This window comes from Brachyistius frenatus, unplaced genomic scaffold (assembly GCF_029030835.1).
Source record: "Brachyistius frenatus isolate BFR_SWC_R1_liver_20210118 unplaced genomic scaffold, ASM2903083v1 Contig_129, whole genome shotgun sequence".
NCBI classification, from domain to species: domain Eukaryota; kingdom Metazoa; phylum Chordata; class Actinopteri; family Embiotocidae; genus Brachyistius; species Brachyistius frenatus.
In genome coordinates this window covers 816,307-839,383 of record NW_027210728.1, presented here as the reverse complement: position 1 = coordinate 839,383, position 23,077 = coordinate 816,307, and the positions used below count along the sequence as shown (strand labels likewise).

The 23,077-nt window shown below is 41.2% G+C and overlaps 1 protein-coding gene across 1 annotated transcript in view; it reads right to left on the bottom strand.

Annotated features, from left to right (window-relative positions):
• Positions 1-22,547, bottom strand: part of spire2 (spire-type actin nucleation factor 2) — a 32,996-nt gene extending 10,449 nt beyond the window's left edge. Inside the window, exons 1-9 of the mRNA XM_069714255.1 lie at positions 22,125-22,547; positions 11,765-11,808; positions 10,790-11,170; positions 8,663-8,743; positions 8,368-8,532; positions 6,589-6,675; positions 5,553-5,670; positions 4,015-4,175; positions 1,614-1,836 (exon numbers count right to left, since the gene is read on the bottom strand). Of these exons, the coding sequence (XP_069570356.1) occupies positions 1,614-1,836; positions 4,015-4,175; positions 5,553-5,670; positions 6,589-6,675; positions 8,368-8,532; positions 8,663-8,743; positions 10,790-11,170; positions 11,765-11,808; positions 22,125-22,422 (1,558 nt within the window). The 5' untranslated portion in view covers positions 22,423-22,547. The remainder of the gene's footprint in view (positions 1-1,613; positions 1,837-4,014; positions 4,176-5,552; positions 5,671-6,588; positions 6,676-8,367; positions 8,533-8,662; positions 8,744-10,789; positions 11,171-11,764; positions 11,809-22,124) is intronic.
• Positions 22,548-23,077: the final 530 nt, after the last annotated feature.

Sequence of the window (23,077 nt, the reverse complement as noted above, 5' to 3'; positions counted from 1 at the left end):
ATTTCAGTGAGGTAACCGTAATTTAATGAGGTTAGTGCTCGAGGTGGAGATGGGAAGCAGTGGCGACATAAAGTCTCCGCTGAATCATTGTGTTGCCCTGAAAGTTGGAAAGGAACAAACACTCTGTTTTAACAGCAGAAGCAAGCAGTTGTTGGTTTCTGTCATGACTTTGTAGTGACGGCACATCGCGTCGCTTCCACGCCTCCGGGCTAAACTTTAAAAGGCTGTATTGATGATGTGAGTGCATCATGTCTGTTTGTGGCGTCTGATGTCGGTTTAAAGGCCAAATTCTTACGTAAAACATCCAAACGTTTAGTTCATTGATCCTTAATGAGGATAGCTGTGAAATTAAAGCCGTCGGGAGAGCTCCACCCCTTATTAATGTGCTGTTGTAATGCCAGCAGGGAGGTGCTGCTGTTCTCGTTTCATCACCTGTATTTTTTTTTTTTTACATTTTGCTAAATTGGCGCCATTAAATGTAGCCGAATTATACATTAGCAGCTCCTGTTCGTAATGCACCTATGAATGTACAGATAACTACCACCGGATTACTGTGACGCTGAAGAAAATTTTAAATGTGACGATTCTCTGGCCTTTTTTTCTATGATCACAAAGCAGGTTTTTAATGATCTTTATTTCCTTTCTATGTTTTTTTTTCCCATCCTGCTGAAATGTCAACATCCACTGCAGACCAGATAATATCATTTTTCTGAAGTTTAAAATTTACATAGAATATTTTATCCTCCACCTCCTCCCAGGGATTAAAACTTCTTTTTTCAAAATTTGCCTCTTCAGCCTCTAAAAGTGTCATAACCACCTTAATAAATATAGAGGTGCAAAACATCTGCTCCTCCATAAAAAATAAATAAATAATAAAAATTAGACTGGTGGTGTGTCTCCCTCTGTGGGAGGAGAATTAAAACTGCAGCCAATGAAAATCATCTGCCACAGCTGGACCAGAAGAGTCTGCAGGTTTTCACAGCAAGCACAAACTAAAGCAGCTGATGTGGTTAATTATCTCCCTTTCAGGCCAAACAGAAAGATGTAACCTCTGAAATGAGCCGCAGCGGTGTTGGGTTGGGATTAATTAACCGCCGACTTCTGACTGTAGAGCGAATGGAAAAAAAAAAAAAACCATGCTGCAGTCCTGCAATGAAAAACCCTGATTACAGCTTGTTATCAGTCCTGAGTGTGTGTTTGTCAGAAGATCCTTAAAAAACTACTTTGAAAATGAGATGAGATAACATTTAAGGGGGTTTATCACACACTTTTGGTTGTTTACACCTTTTTTGTTCACTACATAAATCCAGATGTGTTATTTCATAGTTTTGATGTCCACAGTTTTGTTTTTCCACTGTAGAAAATGGTAAAAAAATAACACTTAAATGAGAAGTTGTGTCCACATTTTTGGCTGCTTCTGTAAAAATACAGTCATTAAATATTCATCTAAAATTGATATGACTGTCTGTGGAAATACAGATATTTTTCTATAATCTAAATTTAATAGAGATAGAAAAAGGCTATTTCAACTGAGTATGTAAAACGACTGAATAATACAATTTCCGTGACCAACATTGATCTAAAAAATGAACATCCAGGATGATCAGTCTGACCTCTGTGAAGAGGAGTCAGCCCGGCGCTCGTCATCGTCCTGGACCGCGGCCTCTCGCCCCTCAGCCTGAACGCTCCGCCCAGCTGGTCCGACTCGGAGAGCGAAGGAAGCATCTCCCTGCGGAGCAGCGCCAGGTCGTGCTCCGAGAAGGACCGGTCCCTCTTCAGAGGCGTGGGCGAGCTCTCCACCCGCCTCAGCTCCCCGTTGTCTGGAGACTCTTCCTCCTGGAGGTCGGGTTGGGGAGAGCGAAGGGTTAAAAGGTGGGGAGGAAGAGGAGGCGTAAGAAAGGAGGAAAGTAAGGAAAAGATGAAGGACAGAAAAGACAAATGAATCTTATCTAGCTAATGAACTCAAATACAGACCAGGACCTCAAGCCATTTATTGAATTGGTACTTTTCTAGAGCTCTTCATCAATTCTATTTTTCTACTTGTCTTTCCTCCATTCACTCATTCCCTGCTGTTTATCTGAAGATGAGATGTGACGGCAGCTAATTAAGCAAGTTCGTCCACACGTCCTTCTCCCGGCGGTGTTTTCCAGCCGATCTGAAGTGTTTACTCATCCAGATTATAAACAGTGGCCTCCAAAAGTATGTTAACAAACAGTGAAACTGATGTTTTTGCTACCCTAGGCATTTGAATTCGAGACGTCCCCGGAGACCAGCCAGTGCAAGGCAGCCATGAGGGTCCGGATCAGCTGCCTGAACCACCTCATAGTTCCCTCTGAACGTTCGAGCTCCTCACTCTGACTCTAAGGACGACCACAGGTGACCTAACAACTGCTTTATCGTGGAAATACTGTAAACCGAGAACAGAAGATGGCTGTCATTTTTACTTTTACTTTGTTTTTCCCAAATAAAGTGAAGCTTGGATTAGTGAACTGTCCATTAGAGCAGGATTTATGTGTTTGTTGCAGGTGCTGTGATTTTAATGTCAACTGCCCTGATCAGTGACTTCCAAACTAGTGCAGGATGTACGCGAGTCACATTTTACTGCCCCTCCCCTGTAATTAATACGGCTGAAACAACTTCCTGCTTTTCAGCAAACTCACTGCTCCTCCTGTGAAACTGCCCAGAGCTACGTCTTCGTTATTTTAAAGCGGGAAGATCTTTTTTCCTTCTCCTGCATGTTATCAGCTCAGCGTGAAATTCAGCTTTTGTGTGAAAATGGAGAATGAAGGAGATGGTTTTTTTTTTGGTCAATCGGATGGAAACTTAACACCAACACACAAGCCTATCTGATAACCAACACCACGATGGAAAGAAATTAAAGCCGTCAGGAGAACGACGCCTCTTAAGCTTGACATAATGTAATTATGTGAGGCCTGTATTTTCCAATTAAAATGATTAGAATTAGCTATTAGCAGACAGCTAGCAGTGGACAACTATTTATACTTGAAGATAAGTGAAAAATGTGATAATTCTCAGGCAACTTCGGAACTCCGTCTTATGATTTCTATGCAGATTTATGGACATTTATTCACGTTTACTCGCTTCCTGAATATCCATGTCTATTTACAGATCATATCCTGCATATCCTGGGAATATTCAGCCCTCCTCCAACGCTCTGCCAAGTTGATCCCACCTGAATAGATTCGTTTTTCAGGTCAAATAAAAAAATATATATAAAAAATAAATATATATATATATATATATATATATATATATATATATATATATGCTAATATCTGACATCTCGTCTTCCAAGAAGTGTTTGCAGAACTTGAACTGTAATCTTCTTTAAATTGGTTAATTTTGCGGTGGCAGATGGGATATTACAGCGTGTTATTTACTGTCTGCGGTCCCAATACTGGATGTAAAGAGACTGCCAGTGACCACAGAGGAGGCTTTAAGACTTCCACAGGATATCTGCTGCAACGTGACAGCAAAAAAGGAGAGCGGAGACGAGATGAGAAACCCACGAGACCTTTTCTAACCTAAATTTGGTTCACAATGAGAAAAAGACTGCAAATGGGGAAAGTGGGATGAAAAAGGAAAACAGAAGCGACTGAAAAGGGAGTCAGCAAACACGTCATTCTCCACGAGGATGAAGCAGAAAATAGTTCTGACCTCCAGCTGGCTCCTCCCTGGGCCAGCGAGGATATTTGTTAAAATGCTGAAGCAACGGGGAGTTTGGATGTTTGACATAACGCAGCCAGAGGGAGCGGGGAAAAGAAAAACACGTTCCCAAGCTGTTGAGTCTTTGTACGGAAGAGAAAAAGGATTCATCCCCATCATTGTTTCCCTTCCCACCCTGCTCTCTCCACAGAGGAATCTTAACCCACTTAGGCTGGGAAACAGGAGCATGTGCTGCTGTGAAAAACACCAGTCAACCGAGACGACAACAGGGATTCCCAGCGGTTTCCTTTTTTTTGTTTGTTTTTCCCTTCCAAGATGTCAGCTCACCTCGGATATGTTCATCTCCTCCATCTCGGCCAGAGTCGGGGCCTTGAGCAGGACGCGCGGGCGGGACGGCGGCCGGGTCTCCGACAAGGACAGGTCGATGCACGAAGTGGATTTGACATTGCAAGGACACGTCTGAGCCAGGCAGGGCAGAGAACCAAACGCTGAGGGAGGAGAAACCGAACACGCACACAGTCAGGGAACAACAAAGTCTGGGATCAGAAGGCAGCGATCCTCAGATGTACCGTGTCTGACATTTTAGTATCTCTATCTCATTAACAGTCTCAGTTTGAGAAATATAATTAGAATAAACCAACGTTGTTGCTGCTGCAGCTTTTCAACTGCATTTAATGTTAATTTCAGTCAATGAGTCGCAATTTGAGCAAAACGTACTTTTTCTCGTTTCACGTTTTTTGCTCATTACGCGTGTCAACATAATATTTCTTCATCTAAAACACAGTCAGTTTCACTGGTGCCCAGATTTTCTATGATATCAGCTGATTGTGAAACACGATTATTTGTTATAAAAAAAAAAAAAAAGTAACTGACAGATGGGTGAGTGAGGAAAATTTAAATTCATCCAGATCATGGAAGCCAAAAATTGCCCAAATAAATGGTTTTATAGTTTTATTTTTGGTATTAATACCAAATGCTCAATATTAACAATGATTCTGCTTTCAAAAGGTTAATTAACGAGTCCATTCAAATTCCAATGTTGGAAAGTAACCGAAAAGTGCAAATAATTCGATTCTCTTTAAGTCTTGATTACCATTTTCTTTAACCGCCACAAGCTCCAACACGCGGATATATCAGCAGAGACGCTGCTCAACCACAAGTGCCTTTAATTGAAAGTGAGGTCCTGGTTTCCACAAATAACTCACAGCAGCTTTAAACAGTCCCAGTCCCGTTGTGTGATTTCACTCCCTGCAAAACCAAGCTCCATCATCACCCTTGGCTGAATTAGCTGACCTTGTTCTGTAAATAGCTGGTCAATGTTTTTGAAATGTAAAACCACCTCCACGTTTACTGTATCGCTAAATGGAAAAAAAATACTCTCGTGCACCTTCACAGGCTGCAGTGCAGAGACTACAGACAACCGCATCAGTGCTGATGTCATCATTTTAATTCAATACAACAACAGGTACTTTCGCGTCTGCCTCCGAATCCTTTTCTGTATTGATTTTAAAATGATTTCCGTCATCTTTAAAGCTCTCCAGGATCTTGCACGCTTTCAGGATATGAACAGCTAAAAATGTTCATATCGTTAAATTCCAACTGGTTTCGGATTGAAATGTTTTATGGCCATTATTTTATTTTCTCTTAATCATTTAAAAAAAAAATTATATTCATGCTTTTACATTACTGTATTCCCTCTTATTGTTTTGTTCATCATTTAATAAAAGGCAGATGTGAACATTTCTCATCATTGCATCATTACAAAACTCATGGTATCTTATGTGTGGTGAACTAATTGGACCTTTGTTGAGCAGCTGCAGTTCAGTAACAAAATAAAAAATAATGGTGAACGACTGCGGTCTTACGTCTGGAGCTGGAAGGGACCACCGGCCGGAGCTTTCTCTCCTGCTTGATCCCGGCCAGGACCAAGTCGTGGAGGCACGGCTGCTGCGGGGGAGGAGGAGGGAGGCTGCGCTCTGAAACCTGACAAGGAGAAATAATTGGACCACATCCACACATCCGTACTTCTGAGCAATAGAAATTAAATTTAAAATAAAAAAAAAAAAAAAAACGGCTCTCGCTGGCCAAAATATTAATTATTCCGTACAAACAAATGCAGACGAAAAAAGGCGCAAAGATTTAAAAACATTATGCATCGACAGATTGTGTCCAGTGAATATTAACGTTTACGATCCGTGTTTGAAACATCACTGCACAATAAAACGTGGACATAAAAACTCCAGTTGTAAAGCTTGAGCAGAATTCACTAGATTGAAGCTCCGTGCCACGATATCAGTGTTAAACTCTGAGGAGAGAAAGATATGCTAAATCTGTGTAAGCTGGAAAAAAAAAAAAAGACCAAAAAATGTGTATCAATTAACAGAAAAATGTTTCTGGAAAATATTAGCATCAGTCTATTAGTAAAGGATAATTACAGCCCAAACCACATGTATTTGAATAGCTTTAATTTCAGCTAATATTAAAAAGAAGGAAAAATACTGTATGTCACACACAGTGTTGTCTATATATAAACACACTGAAATTAAAGCAGACACTTGACACTTAAATGTAGCATCTATTATATTATTTGAGACTGAATGTGCTGAAGAACTGAGCTTCAAGAACACAAAATGTGGCTGCAAGTCCAAAAAGCTCATTGTTATTGACGTAAGCTAGTGTTCGTCAAATGATCTATTCGAGGAAAGTTTGTTTTGACAATGATGCATTATCATCAATTAATACATCAATAACAGACATTAACCTCTTTAAACTTAAGTAAACTATTCACCTCAATTTATTTATGCTTGAGTTCTGGTTCTTACATACGTGCAGCGCACTTAAGATGTTTCCTTCTTGACACCGCTTTGAGAGAATTTGTAATACGAGGCCAAACACACTCACCGGTTTCAGTGGAGGTCTCGATCTGATGAAATCCAAAATCAGCTCGTGGGCATTTCTCTTCACTCTGGTGGGAATGTCACCGTCCACCTGAGGAAGGCGAGAAACCGTGTCAGCAAATCAAACACCCTGAGTGCAGATGGAGGAGGGACCTCTCGGCTTTTCTAATGTTTTAGAGTAAAAATGAGCCGGATTGTTGAAGCAGCAGCGATTCATTTTCTTGGTCACTCGGGAACAAGCGACAAGCTCCAAATCACCAAACTATCTAAACACATCCATCAGCAGCATTAGGATTCATTTAGAGTCGCGTTTCCAAGCACCCGAAACAAAACAGAGCATTAGAAAATCATGCATTTGCCCGTATGGCTTTATTTTAATGTATTGACGCTGAATAGAAACAGTGATACCCATTCACAGTCACAGTGCATCTTTAACTGCGTTGGTATTTTCTTGAAATGAACTGCTGCCAGAACAACAACAGAAGGCTGAGAAAAGCCTTCATTAATATTTGCGTTGTGAGGCTGAATTATGTATCTGCCCGTGGAGAAGGCCTCAAGGTGACTCTCCTCCACCTCCTACATAATTCTCTCTTCCTGTGGTGAAGCCTGTACGCGCTGCCGCGAAGAACAAGGTCTTCAGTCTCACTCCTGGCTGTCCTCAGAGTCCTCCTGCCCTATTTGAACAACGTCAGGAGATGATGAAAACATTTCAATGGCGAATATCAGGGGGAAAAAAACAATAATAATAATTTCACGGTATTTCCTCCTGGAGATCCACGATGGTTTGATTTAGTTAACGTCTAATACTTCTAATGGTATTTCAAGTAAGTGCAGTTGACAATTTAACAGCTTTCAGCACCTACAAGTCAACTAACACTTCAGCTGCTTTCATAATCTAGAAGCCAGCTGACACTTCAACTGCTTTACAAATTTACAACTAAACTGCCGATCTAACTGATTTCAGCACCTACAAGTCAAATTACACTTCAACTGCTTTCAGCATCTGTAAGCCAACTAACACTTCAATTTTAACTGCTTCCATCATTTACAAGTGAAGTGACACTTCAACTGCTTTAACAATTTACAAATGAACTGATGATTTAACTGCTTTCAGCATCTACAAGTCAACTGACACTTCAAATGTACCTGCTTCCATCGTTTATAAGTGAAGTGACACTTTACTAAAAGTCAATGGATAATGTAACTGCTGTCAGCATCTGTACGTCAACTTACACTTCAACTGCTTTAAGAATACAAATAGGCTGCCATTTTTACCGCTTTTAGCATTTACAAGTAGACTGACTGCTTTTAGCCTCAACAAGGCAATTGACACTGCAACTACTTTACAAGTTTACCGTAACTGCTTTCCACATCTACAAGTCAACTGACACTTCAACTGCTTCAGGAATTTATAAATAAACCGCCAATTTAACTGTTTATAGTATTTACACGTCCACTAACATTAACTGCTTTCAGCATGTACTAATTAATTGACACTTCATCTGCTTTCAGCATCTACAAGTTATCTGACACTTTAACTTTTACTCTTTCAACAGCAGTTCATCTGATTTCAACTTTTATTCTTGAATCGGCTTCCTTTATCGCCGACTCTTCAAGTCACAGCTCAACTGGTTTCAGCTCCTATTCTCCCATTGACTGTTTACCTTTATTTCATTGATTGCAGAACTAACCGACCGAACATGTCGACTCATTTCGTGGCGCACACGTCGACACTTCAACTGCTTTCGTGTCTCCATACCAGCGTCGGGGTCTGGACCCTCACCATGACTTTGCGCAGCTGGAACTTGCGCGTCCGTATGTCCTGCATCAGCATCTCGAAGGGAGTGAGGCTGAACTCGGTGGGCAGCGGGTTGAACGGCTGCTCCTGCACTTTCTTCAGCTTCACGCCCTGCCTGAGATCCTTCATCAGCTGCACCCACAAACGAGCCTGGGACGGAAACAACAGCAGCAGCACACGCATCTGTATGCATCAGCGCGACCACACAGCCTCGTCATGTCTAACACACCGCTGTTATTGTTCTCCCTGTCACACGGTGAACTCTCTCGTCTCGTCTCACCCAGTCTGTGTGTTTCAGCGCGTCCAGCTCGGCTGCAGATTTGTCTTCCAGAGCTTCCTCGGTCGAGATCTTCTTCAGCATCTGGCCAACAAAAAGAAAGACACATCTGTGTTTGTTTTTTTTTAAATAGTAAAGCAGTTGTTTGACCGCCGCAGACAACATTTTAAAATGAGGTTGTTTCAAATAGTTCTGATGGTATAAGTTTAATATTTCTGTCATTTTCATACTGCCACCAGGGGGCACTAGAGTCACAAAATATTTGTTATTCTACACATTGTAGTTTTTGACCAGATTAAAAAAATATGATAAAAACAAGAAGACAGCCAGCGCCTACAGTTTGATTACATGTGAAACAAGTTGCTTGTCAACCAAAACTAAGGTCTGTATTAAATGCTCTCAAAATTATTAGCAACTTGTGCACTAAAAATATGTGAAGTTAGAAGTTTACAAGGCCTATATATAAAAGTGTGTTTACAGCATTAAAACAATTTTATCACCAAAATTTTATTTACTGTAATGGCAACAGTTTTCACCCTGAATATACGCCAAAAGTTGTGTAATGTGTAATCTTTAATTGTGTTGTTTTTTTTTTCATGGCTATAAATGAATTAAGAAAATTACAATGGCATAAGTGCCTTCTGCTTCGTAATGGCTCTATATAATAACACGAGAAGTTATGAGGCATTAAACGGCGTTAATAAAACGACGTCTCTTCACTGGAATCTTTTGTGCCATATCTGGATCTGCATCAGCTAAAAACAGCACGTTGTCTACCATCTGCACGGATTTATGTAAACAGCTTGCAGCACAGCGTTTCTGCAAAATTTGCATGAACAGTTCAACAAGCATAAACCACTGCAGCGACACAACAGAAGTCACAGATTTGATGCCGAGTACTCGGCGGACTCTGTGGAGGCGGCATCTTCAGTCATCTATTCAGTCTGTGTTCTGTAGCATGTAAACAGGAATATCAATGGGGAAGGGTTATAAGCATATTAAATTCAGAGAGTGCACACTCTGCAAGGTGCACTCCACCGGAGGCAGGAGAAGTGAAACTCCACTGAAGTAAATAAAAAGCAGCTCATGCGTCTCATGTCCTTCCTTTTATTCCCTGAGTGTTCTCAGCTCCATACGTCTCTCAGGTTTTTCCCATGAGGTTTGCAGGTGACACGACCGTGATTGAATCACTGCTGGGTTGTTTTTTTCCTTCTTGGGCAGAACGGTTCAATGCAAACAAAACCTTTTCCCAGGAATATAATAATTATATGGCTTAAGGGGAAGAAAAAAAAAAGAAAAAAAAAATTGAAATTCCTGGAGCTGGTTGAGAAATAACTGAAGACAACTTGCACTTGATTGAACATGTTGATTATTCCTGGGACCTCAGGGTAATCCGCAATGGCACTTAGCTGTTGAGTGACAGACATGTAAACTAACTGTCGTGCGGGGATGAATACCAGTGTGATTAAGTCAGTAAAATCTGTTTTTATTTGAAGTCAGACTGAAAACAAACATTTAAAATAAGTCATGTAAAAATCAGATTTTCTGAACAGCTGCAGGGACTTTGCACTTCTTGCCCTGATATTCATTGTTTTGTGCGACTCCTCGTTATTATTACACTAAGCCCCGCCCACCTGCAACGGGAACCTGACTTCACCAAATGCTTGTCAATCAAACATATGGCTTTTTGAGGCCAAATATCTAATTAATGATGAAAATATTTTTTAGATGGAGTGCTAGAAAACTAATAAGACGGAGTGACTTTAGCGAATGACACCATAAGGACTTGTGGAAAAAAATGATCGACTTTGTATTTCATGAGAAAAGTTGAATGGGAGCCTGTGGAGCCGGAGCCTTTTTGGAGCCAACCCCCAGTGGTCATTGGTAGTATTGCAGTTTAAGGTACTTCCGCATCAGCTTAATTTTTCAGACCCAGAATTTTTGTCTACTTTCATATGTAGTCTGTGTTTTACAAATATAATTTTTAACAGTGTAACTGTCTCTTCTCACATTTACATGTTTGAGGGCTCTTTCACTCTCCCTCACGTGAATTTTTGTGTTCTCTTGTACCTCTTCTAGATAACCGAGCCCGATAAATTCTTAAGACGCTGCCATGGCAACCGAACGTACCTGCTTTGCGTCTCTGATCTTGATGAGGAAGGTCTGCAGCTCCAGCGTCTCTACGAACAGAGCCCTGCAGACGGCCTGGTAGTGCTCCGGAGCCAGACCGGGGTTGGACAGCCGGGACGCGCACAGCGCCTTCACCTGGCCGAACGTGAACACCGGCCTTATCACACCCTCCGGCTCCTCCTCTTCCTCCTCCTCTTCCTGTCCGCTGTACCCCTCGTCCATGATGCCGTTCCCCGTGATGACTTCGCCGTGTCCGCCGTGGTCGCCTCCGGCCATGCGCTCGATGAGGCGCTCCAGCTGCGGGCTGAGCTCCCGCTCCTCGCTGTCGTCCAGCCCCCAGTCCAGAGCTCGGTAGATGGCCACACCGAGCGACTGGACCAGCTGGACGGATGGAGGAGCAGGAGGAGGAGGAAAGGACGCACAAAAAAAAAGCAGAAGTTAACTGGAGTACCGGTAAGATTTCCCATTCTGAGCACTCGAAATCCATAAAAATGGATGCAAAGTTATCTACGCTGCTAAAATATTAACGTGTTTCACAAAAAAGACACAACAATGGTCTGGTGGTAGAATGTTAAAAAGTGCATTGTTATTTTACACTATAAGATAAATTAAGTATATAATAATATAATCTTTCTCATGCTGGATGAAAATGATTGATTATTATGATTAATGTAATTTCCAGTTTGACCTGAAGGTGGCAGTGTGGTCTCTCTGTTTCAACACCTAAACCCAGACACAATGATACAGTAGTGAGTCTGTTTGACTTATTGCCATGTTAACGTGACCGTGCAGCACCTGGGTGTCAGGTTTAGTGCTGAACAGCATTTGTTTTGGTTTTAGAGGGTTTTGATGACAACAGCTCTACAGATAAAGACAAATCAGGGGCTGCCGATAGAAATTGTTGAAAGATTTTCTGTAGCAGTAACTCTGAGCCTAGACAAATTTTTACCACAGGACAATACAACTGTCTCTCACCTGACATTCTGCAATCTGAGGAAGAGGAGCTTCATCAGTGTCATCTGAAGAGACAGAGAAGAAGACACACAACCAATCAGGATGAGAGACATACAACATTCAACTTTAAGGACAACGCAGTTCCTTTTATTCCACTGAAAGTTTATAATTTAGCTTACATTTAAACATTAAAGGAAAAGATCTCTGAGTAACTGAAAATGTTATTTCATTTAACATTTCAAAATGTTAAAATATATTTTATAAACTTCTCAAAGGTTTTGGTTTCAAATCAAAAAGTTTTTAGGGTATTTGGCCTTTCGACAACAAAATAAAGACATGTTTCTCAAGGACATGGAGTCAATAATATGTATAAAGTTGCATTATAAAAGAAACTGGATGAAAAAAATAATTTTTTACTTATAACTTAAATGTTAAATACTTCATAAAAAGAAAGAGGGAAAACTTTATGTATGGCAGCATATTAATCAAACCATAAGCACTTTAATATTCTCTTCCCAGTTCTGTCTCAGCATTTGTAAGGTTATTTTTCTCTCTGCATGTTTCATATTCTTTTAAACCAGTTGATTTTCCTTCTGACTAATGGTGTGACTCTGTTCTATTTTTTTATTGTATTATATTTTGTCCTCATTTCAATCTGCATCCTGGGATTTCCAATGTTTGTTGATATGATTTTATATATTCTCAAATGCAGATTTTTTTTTTTTCCTTTTGGGTCGATGTCCTATTTTTCCAGTTTTATTAGTGAGCTCCACATTTTGCTGCCATATAAAACAATTAGTCCCGTGATACTTTTTTTAAACTTGAATCCATGTTTCTGTGATCCACGTGAGTAATGGAGGGATTTTATTTTCATCAAGTTTCATGCATGCGAAAAAATGACCCCTTCATGTTAAAGCACACGATTCACACAGTTGTAATTAAAGTAGAAGTGTAATCAGGACATATTGTTACTAATTACAAAACAACAGCAACACTCATAAATACTTTAATGTCACTTATTTGTAGCTTATGTGTTCCACATTTTTGTTAATGAGCAACTTGCTTCGCTGTTGACGCCGGCATCCACTCACAAGGGGGCGCTGCAGAAAGGAGGTTTGAGATGTAAATAGATATTAAAATTGATGCAACAATAAGCTTTAAACCAAACTCATGACTGCTTCGTACCTGAACAGATTAATCATCCCATAATTGCCCACTAACAGTCAAGCTGTGACCTTTATAACAATAGTAAAACCCCAAGTCAGCATGTTTTTAGTCTTCCGATTCATTAAATTAAATGTGTGTCCCACAGTCCTAACTTGTGTTATTGTGTCGCAGTCAGGTTAGCGTGCCTGTGTGAGAGAGTAAAAGCAACTCAGATGTCAGTAATGATACCCGAGAGGTCTGAAACTCCTCGATCAGCAGCTCTCACTGCGGAGAAACAGGAGAGGCAGGAGACGGAGACAAAGAGGGAGGGAGAATCAGGGAGGGGAGAGAATGGACAGTTCAGCAGAATTTTTTTTTATAAAATACACTACAAAAAAGGAGATTTAAGAGAGTCATAATATATTTGTTTCTCATGGAAAACCTCGTCGAGCAGCGAGTGCACTCAGTTATTAGATTTGTTTTAAGTAACAGGTCCTGATTTACTTTTGTGAGGAGTTCGACCTATTTCTTAGCTCAAACAGTAGATTTCCCAGGAGACCAGTTACTTTCAAATAAGTCCAGTCAGCGATTTGCATTTCACTCTTGACAAGAATATTTATCTATGAAGAAAAAAAAATTCATTGAAGCAGAAGATCATAATAATTTCCAGCTTCTATTTATTTATCGTTTGAAGATTTTGAGCCAAAGTAAAATGCAAGTATTCTAGATTTTCAGTCGGAGCACTGTGCTGTATATAATGACATTTTATAAGAAATTACTAGCTTGTTTGAAGATTTTAAGAAAAATTTGTGTTTCAACATATCAAAGTCTAGTTTCAAGCATCTTTATCTTGAATTCCTGTCAATTCCCCGTCAAAAAGGCTTAAATCTGGATTTTTAAGATAGTTTTAGTCATTTTTGATTATTAAACTGGTTTGAACTGATGAATTTTACTGGTTAACAGAATCATTTATGTTGTCTCTAGTGTTTTAACAGGAAGCAGCTTATATGAAACTGATTATTTCATGATTTTGAGGTACCAGCAGATGTCAATTCCTAAACTGAGCTGCATTTTTCAGATGGAGCACCTTGCCTTGATTATAATGTAATGCTTTTATTATTCAATTACCATCTTATTTCAAGATTTGAATAACTTCTGGGTGCTCTTTTTTTTTTTTTTTTTTACATTTTTATGCTTGTTTCAAGAGAACCTACATATTTTTTTGTTTACTCCACGGGCATGTTTTTTGTTGTTGTTGTTGCTTGAAATTAGTCGATTTCACTGGTTAACAGAATACTCTGTGTTGTTTCTAGTAGGGCAGTTTTTGCAGTGTAGGTCTGGGTGTGTTGGAGGGGGTCGACCTGCAACAGCATCCTCCGCTGTCACCAACAAAGTGCTGAGAGCAGGATGTGGAGCTAAGACAGAGCATTACTCTGTTCCCCTTGTGAGCACAGACACTGCTTCCATCTGCAACAAAAGAGGCTCTCCATTATGACGCCTTCATGATAACATGAAGCCCTGCGAACCAGTCAGACAGGTTCCCGTAATTCTCCGCCCGGGTTCACACAGCCGTAACCACAGATACCTCCACTTGGTTCCCACGGTTACACACCAGTAAACACAAAAGAGGAGAGAAAGCCGCATTAACAACCCCTGCAGCTTAGATCACAGAAAACGCAATAACCCAGTCGGACGTTGAGGATGTTTTCTAGATGGAAAGCATAAACAAGTTAGTTTTCACCATGAAAATGAGTCGTTTACTTTTTCCCAAATTTTTTTTTTTTTTTTTTTTTTTTATCCTTAGCTGCTGCAGTGAACTAAATAAAAATACTTAGATATACTGTAAAAAAATGTAAGTTTATATAAAATACTTTACATGGATTCCACATTTTTAATTGGTGCAATTTTCTGCCATCAATTTACAATTAAATATGTAACTTTAAAACAGTCAGTCTGTCCTGTTATAATAAATTGAGCACTTGTGAATCTTTAACATGACAGATTTTTGTGATTAAAAACACATCAAGAAATTAATTTGACAGTCAAATTTAATAAATAAAGTGAATCATTTAATGCCACATAACTGAAACGCCTTATGTTCTGCAGGTAAAGTTAAGAAAAGAGATAAATTGTCAGATCAAAACTTTGACCTGATGACGGCAGTTGATGAAAACACTCAAATTATTACAGTTCAAGCTTATTAAAGACGAATGTTTGAAGCGGCTTTCACGATAATCTGTTAAACAGAAGCAGAGTTTCCCGTCTGGACCGACCGACATCCGTTTAACAACGTCACCAACACGACCAGAAACTGTTGACGATCCAACAGCAGGCGAGACTTTGATCCCGTCACCGAGTCGTCCGTCTGACTGATAACGACAAGCGTGTATAACACACCCCACAGCGTTCCCTATCATTAGCTTTAAGTCACACACACACACACACACACACACACACACACACACACACACACACACACACACACACACACACACACACACACACACACACACACACACACACACACTCCTAAGATGGTCTTTGCCATCTGTTGCCATGGAAATAAGGTCTGAGCAACCACAAAGTGACAGAGAAGGAAAACTGGGTTAAGAAGAGCAGGGCTGATTATAAATGAAATAAAGAAACAGAAAGAGGAAGAGGCAGAGGAAGAGGAAAAAGAAGAGGAAGAGGAAAGAGGAGAAGAAGAAGAAGAATAGGAAAAAGAACAAAAAGAGGAAGAAGAAAGAGGAGAAGAAGAAGAAGAAGCCTACGCAACCTACGCAAGGCGTCGTGTAGAAGTATATCTAATGGTTTATTCTCAGAAGTTCGACTTTAATCCTGAAAACTCGACTCTATTCGCAACATTTCTACTTTACTGTCAAAGTGCAACACGAAAGAAAAAGAAGAAAAAAAAATCGTCCTATTTTTTTTCCCAGCCGATACTCCGTCGTACAGAGCAGACTTCAGAGCCAGCGATAAATCAGCGAAGAACTCCTCGCGTCTTTATCAAATCCCTGATTCACGTGAAGCTCGGAGAGCCGTCGAGACGCGGGGATTTACTGAAGTCAGATGTATTTCACAGAGCAGAGGCTTTTCCAGGGTTAAATCTTCCAGCTGATAGCAGCACAGAAGAGAAAAATACAATCTGTCTAAACACCCGAAGACTTTGTTGAAAAGCCTTTTTTTTTTTTTTTTTTGATTGCAATGTTTATGGGACGCCTGAAAACGATGACGTCTTTTCGTTGCAGTTTTATAGCCAACTGTGGTGGTGGAGTCTGAGCTTACTTCACCTACAACCCACATTCTCCTATAAACACCACGTCAGATCCAGAGGGGTGCAGCACTCACTCAGCATTTATACTTTTCAAAATATGATGAGTGTATTTAAAGCACTAAAACATTAAAATAACACGATATATGTTACTGTAATTGAAGGTCATTTCAGTTGGCTGTTTCGTGAAGTGACGTGTTTCAACAACGAACGCTCAGCGAGCTAAATCTGATTTTTGTCTCTCTTCTGTCTTCAGTTGAGATTTGGGTGGTGCCAGTTTTTTTTTTTTTTATATCCGACAGGAGCGATACGAATCTGGACTTCGACTTCCCGCCGGCCACTCAGTGAATCACTGTCAGCCGCCGCCTTTAGCCCGTTGTGTCTTTCTGCAGCCGTCGGACAGAAACTAGTTTGTGTGAAAACAAGAGCTTTTCAGCGGCTCAGACCAACGCAGGCAAACTGAGCACAATCGCAAAACAATCCGTTTTTAACGAAGGATTTCCATCAGACGGCTTATCATAAATGTGTTAATAAGGATTGAAGTACTATTTATCCATCCAAACTGGACATGAGGGCAAAGCTGCACACTGCGTGGAAAATGACACAATAGTGCTGTTTGTTATTTGGTTTGGGTTCAAAGGTCAATACATTTCTTCACGTCCGCACAGTTGCACCGATTGTTGAAAACTGCGTCTGGAAAATATTTGTAATCTGCTTCGCGGGTTGTTTCATCAGATTGCTCCTCTGCTTCGGAATCACAGAAGTCATTTTTAAATATCAAATATTAATGACAAACATTCAGAGAGTCGAGGCTCTGAAATATGAGATTTCGTTGCTTTTCTTGGTCTCGCGTTTAATGTTTTTTTTGGGGGGGTTTGGGACGGTTCTGGTCTACATGATGTCGTGATGGCTGTTCTTCACCATTTTCTGACGTGTTATTGACCAAATGATGACTCAAATACTCGTGAAAATAATCAGATAATCAATTAGCTGCAACCCTTTGTGCGACATTTGCCTTCTGAAAAGATTTTCCATGAAACATAGCCGCTATGTGTCCTGGACACTCCCTCTTTTATTGTCGAGAAATGTGATATAACAATTCCCTACGCTGTCTCTCGTCCACGCCCATTGTTAACTCCATTAACTCCGTTAACTCCATTAAGTCCTGAATCTTGTTCATGACTTTACTGCTGAAGCAGGCGGGGTTCAGGTTTGGTGCCGAAATGAGAGAAAATTCAGTTTTATCCTTCTGAAACGAATATTGTCGATATCAAAATCAAATCAAACGAAGTGTCTCTCCGTGACAAACCCACGGAGAATCACCCACGCCGTCTTTGAAGTCACCGTTTTGGCTTTCAAGCCTTCAACTTCACATTCGCCGAATTGAAAACCAATTTTAAAATTGTCTAGAAGAGAAAAAGTTTTCTTCAATAAGTAAACATAATTTCAGCTCTGTGTGCTTCTCAATAAAGGCTTCACAAGCTGCACCTCAAATATCTGCCAGCACCAATATAATTTGCCAAACAAAGATTTGCCACCAAAACTGCCGAACTACAATCATCATCTCCGTGGTAACGGTGTGCCAGATGGCAGCTGGCTCACGAGCTCTCCTCTGCTGGTGGGATTCATCGCATTTTCTGCGTTTTATGAGCCCACTGCAGAGCCATGAATCAGTTCATATTACGGCCGCTTCGGGATCAGAGTCAGCGCTCTTTCTGGAGGGAGAGTCGGCGCAACAGCTGACGTCCGTGACGTCAGGGCGCATCCTCCGATGTTTACCAACTGGGGGGCCTTCTGTCACGTTTCATCGCCGAGGAGACCGAAGACGGAGACAGGAAAGCACAAAAAGAGCGGAGCTTTCTCTGCACTGCAAGGTTTTCATTTTGCCTCCTCCTGCTCGTGCCAGACGGCCGAATTTAATTTGGCAAAGAAAAAGGGAGAATCTGCAGCGCATCAGGGTGTTTCTCTCTGCTGCATTTCTCACCGGGTGTCTCAGGTGTGTGTTCACGTTAAAACGCTGCTCGGTTGCAGCTTCAGTCTGGATTTCGCAGTAACCTCCTCCTCCTCCTCCTCCTCTGCAGATTGTTGTACAACCCGATGAGCTTTAGATTTACAGGAAATAGTAAGTCATGAGACTGCCACGGCTGCCTGCTGTGAATGCTAATGTCACAATATGCAGTGTGTTTATATCCCCATGATGGAGACGCGTGTAAACCCATTAACACTCAAGACTGTCAGCTCAGAGCACTTTAAAGCTCAGTAGCTCATTGGGATTGATATAAATCAACTGTCAACCACAGGCACATTTTCTATTAGATGTTTTGGGGCTCAAAGATCAAATGAATTATCTGGTTGGATAGTGCGAGTTGTGGGAATTCAGCTGTTAGGACATGAAACCCTGAGGAGGAGCGTCAGGACGTCAGTCTGTGATTGCAAGCGTAACCACAACTGGGTTATTCACCTCCTGATTGACTAAAACAGGCTTTTATACCATTATAAGGCCGAGCTGCAGCATCCAAAACATTTTAGGTTCTACCTAAGCCGAGTCATTGTGGAGAGATTTTTCCCTTCTTTAGGCTTTATGGTTGTTGTTTGTTTATCATCTGCTACAGCTTTTTATTTTATTTACATTTGTTTCTTGTTTTTTTTTACACATATGTTAACACCTAATTAACTTATTGAAAAATTTTACATTTTCTTGGGGGACAGACGTCCATCAAATAGCACCTCCGTCTTTAACAACCTTACGGAAAACAGTGCAAAAGATACAAAGTTTTTAGGCTTTGGAGCAGCCTCGTCAAAATCCTGACTTAAACAACACTTGAGGAAATTAAACGGGCAGTTTGGGCAACAACAACAAAAAAAAAAAATCACATCACGTCACAACGGTGTGAAAGAGTGATTTCCTGTTACGATCTGGCAGTAGAAAATCCACCTGTAGAGACTGCAGCATCCTTTAACCTTGTGGTTATGTTTAGGCTCTCACGGTATTTGGTTGAGGTAACGGGGAAGCTCGTGCAGTGTTTTAACACAGAAACAGTCCGCAGTGACCTTAGACAACATGTTTGTTTATACTTAACCAAAAGCAACACCTTCCCCAAACTGTAACCGAAGAGCTTTTGTTGCCTGAAGCACATACGAGTCTAGATGTCTCTGATCTCTGGTGTTAAGAGTCAAGTGCTTTGTACGCCCTTCATCCACCCCGACCACCTCCTGCTGACTCTGTCAAGAGTTACATTGTGGGGCTTCAAACATTATAAACACTGTTGCCTCAGAGTAAAATCCATCCAGTGAGAATGTTGCACCTAAAAGTAACGAGGAAATCAAATCAGCCTTTGTTTTATAAACAATTTTGCCTGAAGATAAAATGATTCCCAATGGTGCAAATAGAAAAATTTGCATAGATAGCTATTAAAGTAGTGTAAAAATAGATCAATAAAATAGCCTGTGTTAATAATGCAGCTTGGACCGAGGATACGTTGTCTCGTTCCCTTGCAGCCGGGCTGTCCACAACCGGTTCAAATGTGCTGTTCTGGCACGAACTCGGCCACATAAAGAAAAGAAAACGGCCCTGTCTGTCGCCGGCGTTAATAATGTAGACATTGCAAAAGACTGACATGCCGCTGGTTCAGGGATTTCCACCGCTGCTTTGATATGGTCTGTGTTTACTCGTGGATCAGCAGAGCGTAAACCAACACAGGCTACGAGGATAAACGCCCGCGTTAATGAGATCTAAACACCTCCTCAGTGACGCCTGAGAAAATTAATGAGCTTAGCAAAGTGTTAAATGTAGCTCACCGGGATCTTCCAGGGGCCCCAGCGGTGTACGAGGGAGATCCAGTGCGTCGCCAGCAAAATAACGAGCGTTTTAAATCGCGTGGAACTTCCTGCCTCATGACCTCAGATACGAAAACTCAGCGTTCGCTTTTAAATTGTCTTTGAAAATCCCTTTTTGCAGTCAGAAATCCACAAATCTTTTGTTTATTATCGTAGAAAAACAGGAAACGAGTAAATATGAACTTTTCAGAAGCAAGTTGCACAGATTTGTTTACATTTTTGCATTCAAATGACTCGGCTTCTGGAATGATCAATAACTTATCAATATTGTCGCTCCAATCTGCAGGTGGGTTTCTAAATGGACAACAAAGCAAAAATAACATGAACAAGTTCCCTTCTCTTTACTATTATTATTTATTTAGAAAGTACGCGAGAATATTAAGTTTGACTAAACCCTTTTGGAGTTTGTGTCCCTGCAAGTAAATCTAAAGTTTGAACATGAATTTAAAAATAACTTGACGACAAACTAATAATGTTTCATGATGTAAATTGTAGCGTCAAGCATCAACTGGCACGCGAGGCGTTTAGGGGACATCTGATGATTGTAGCTACAGAAAATAAACTCGGGTCACACTCTCCCCCACTAAACTGCATGATGTGCGATGTAACTTTCTTTTCCTTAAAATGGATTTTATACGATTCGGTATCAGAATTTTCGACCAGTCTCAAAGTCAAAGTATCGGCCCGGTATCAAACATCCTTCAGCACCCGGTGTACACATTTTGAATCTAAATCAAATTCTCATTATTCGTGATATAGAACGTCTTCAGCTCCTATGCCAACTTCTCCAACTATATTCCTGAACAGGTGCTACGCGGACGCTGTATCCTGTCGTGACGACTTGTTACTTAGTCAACAAGAGCTGGAAATATCATCCGTTACTCCTGAGATCCTTGATTTTCTCGACATCTCTGAGTCATGTTTTTAATATTTATGAGGCCTCGACTGGCCTCTCGGCACGAAGACAATTTTTGATATTCTTACTGTTGCTTCAGGGCAAATGTATGAAACAAGACTTCGGACCGTTGCTCTGGTGACTTTCAGTATATTCCCAGCAAAAGGCTACAAACTGAATAAAACACAAGTTTCTGCAAATCATGCAGGATATAAGACCGTAAAAGTGAAAGGTGGAAAAAAAAAAAAAGTTGGGGATAATGAATGCAAGTTCCCCACAGGCCAAGATATATGCAGCCTTTGTTAAAAACCAAGTTGTCTCCATGCAGACTGCTGGACAAGGTTTTCTGCAGTGAGGACATAAATACTTCACATGCAGTAGTTTTCTAGGGGGGCTGCCCTTATTACGCAGGTACAGGCTGAATTCAGAAGAGGGGAACAACTAGAAGACCGCTGAAATCCTCCGGGCCTCCATCCATGATTTGAAGTCTCCAAAACAGTCTTTGCACAAGGGGACGCTCGGGTGAAGCAGTGCTCTATGAATTATTAATCATCTACCGGCATAATACAAGTCATCCTTGTGCGAGCGCGACAACATAAAGAAAAGGTATTACATGATAGAAAACAAAAAATACAGTAAGGGTCGCTTGAAATGATCAAGTGATCTATCTGAAGGTCGATTGGACAAGAATTTCTGTGGTTCGGGACGGGACGGCGCCGATGCGTCCATTTGTGGCCGACGAACAGGATGTTCCTGTGTGCCAAACTCCGTGTGAAATTCGCATAATTTAACGTGGCTTTGATTTTAGCTCAACGTTTCAGCGAGATAAAACGCAATTTAGGATATTTAACGAAGCAACGATAGACGGTCTCGTATCCCGTGCTCATTCAGCCACACAATCAGCATGTAGTTCAGAGCTGAGTACACTTTTCTTCTTTTTTTTTACATTAACATTGATTTGCGCTGCTCGCTAATGCTGAAGACAAAAAAAATAAAATAAAATAAAATAAAATAACTGGTAATTTTTATCAAAACTGTGCTAATTCGTGGGCATTACTTAAAAGTCTGTTTTAATACTTAAAAAACAACAACAGTGAGTCTTGACTGTAAACACCAACTTGCTTTGCACAGCAGGGTACGTTGTTAAAATTCACTTCTTCGCACTTGTTTTGAGTCAGAGCCAGCAGGACAGGGGGGGGAGAGGGGGGGAGAGAGGGCAACAGCTGTCCTACCGTCTTGTCTCGGTTCCGGCTGTAACGTCACGGTTCCGTCCTTGTGCAGGAGGATGGAGGACAGGTCCTTCACCCGGCTGACTCTCCCGGTCGGCGGGCGGGGCACCCCGAGCTTGCTGCAGCACTGGTAGCACACGGCCCATGCCTGCTCCTCGTTGATGGGCTGCTCGTAGGACTTCAGCACCTCCTCCAGAGACAGTTCCCGGGGCTCGGCCAGGTCCCGCGCCTCCGCGCGGTCCGCGGGGGCGGTCACCCGCGACCCCCCGTCCTCGGCGCTCCTGTTGGTGGATCTGGCCATGGCTGCGATGCCACGGAGTCCATTCTTTAGTCCGTAGACAGCGGGGCCATTTGTGCTGTCCGCTGCTCGGCCCGGTCTCCTGTGTCTCTCCTCAACTACCGCAGCTGCACCTCGTTATCACAGCGTTGTCAAGGTAGCGACCGGAAACGCAGCACTTCCGGTTCAAGTTTTCCAAAATAAAACCATGATTCATTTGAAGTTTCAAAGTAAAGATTTTTTTTTTTGGGGGGGGGGGGGGGGGAATGTAGGAGTCAGGGTTTTTAAAGCTTGACCCGAGCTGGACCCGATTTTTTTTTTTTTTTTTCCTATGGCCGGATGAACCCACTGAGGGGCCCAAGGGCAGAAATGTCTTCTTGGCTCCCTTTTGACTCCCACTATATATATGACAATTTCATTCTTTCCCCTGGCACACACACACAAACACACACACACACACACACACACACACAAACAACAACCAGGAGTCTTGAGATTGAATAACTGATAAACCAATTATGACAGAAAAGTGACAACAATTTTGATATTTGTTGATTAATTGCTTGATCAAATTTTTTTTTTCGATTTTATGTAACAAATCAACATAATATAAACTTTAAAAAAACAACAACAACATAATCAAAACAACAAAGGGATATTTTTTAACATGGAGCCCCAC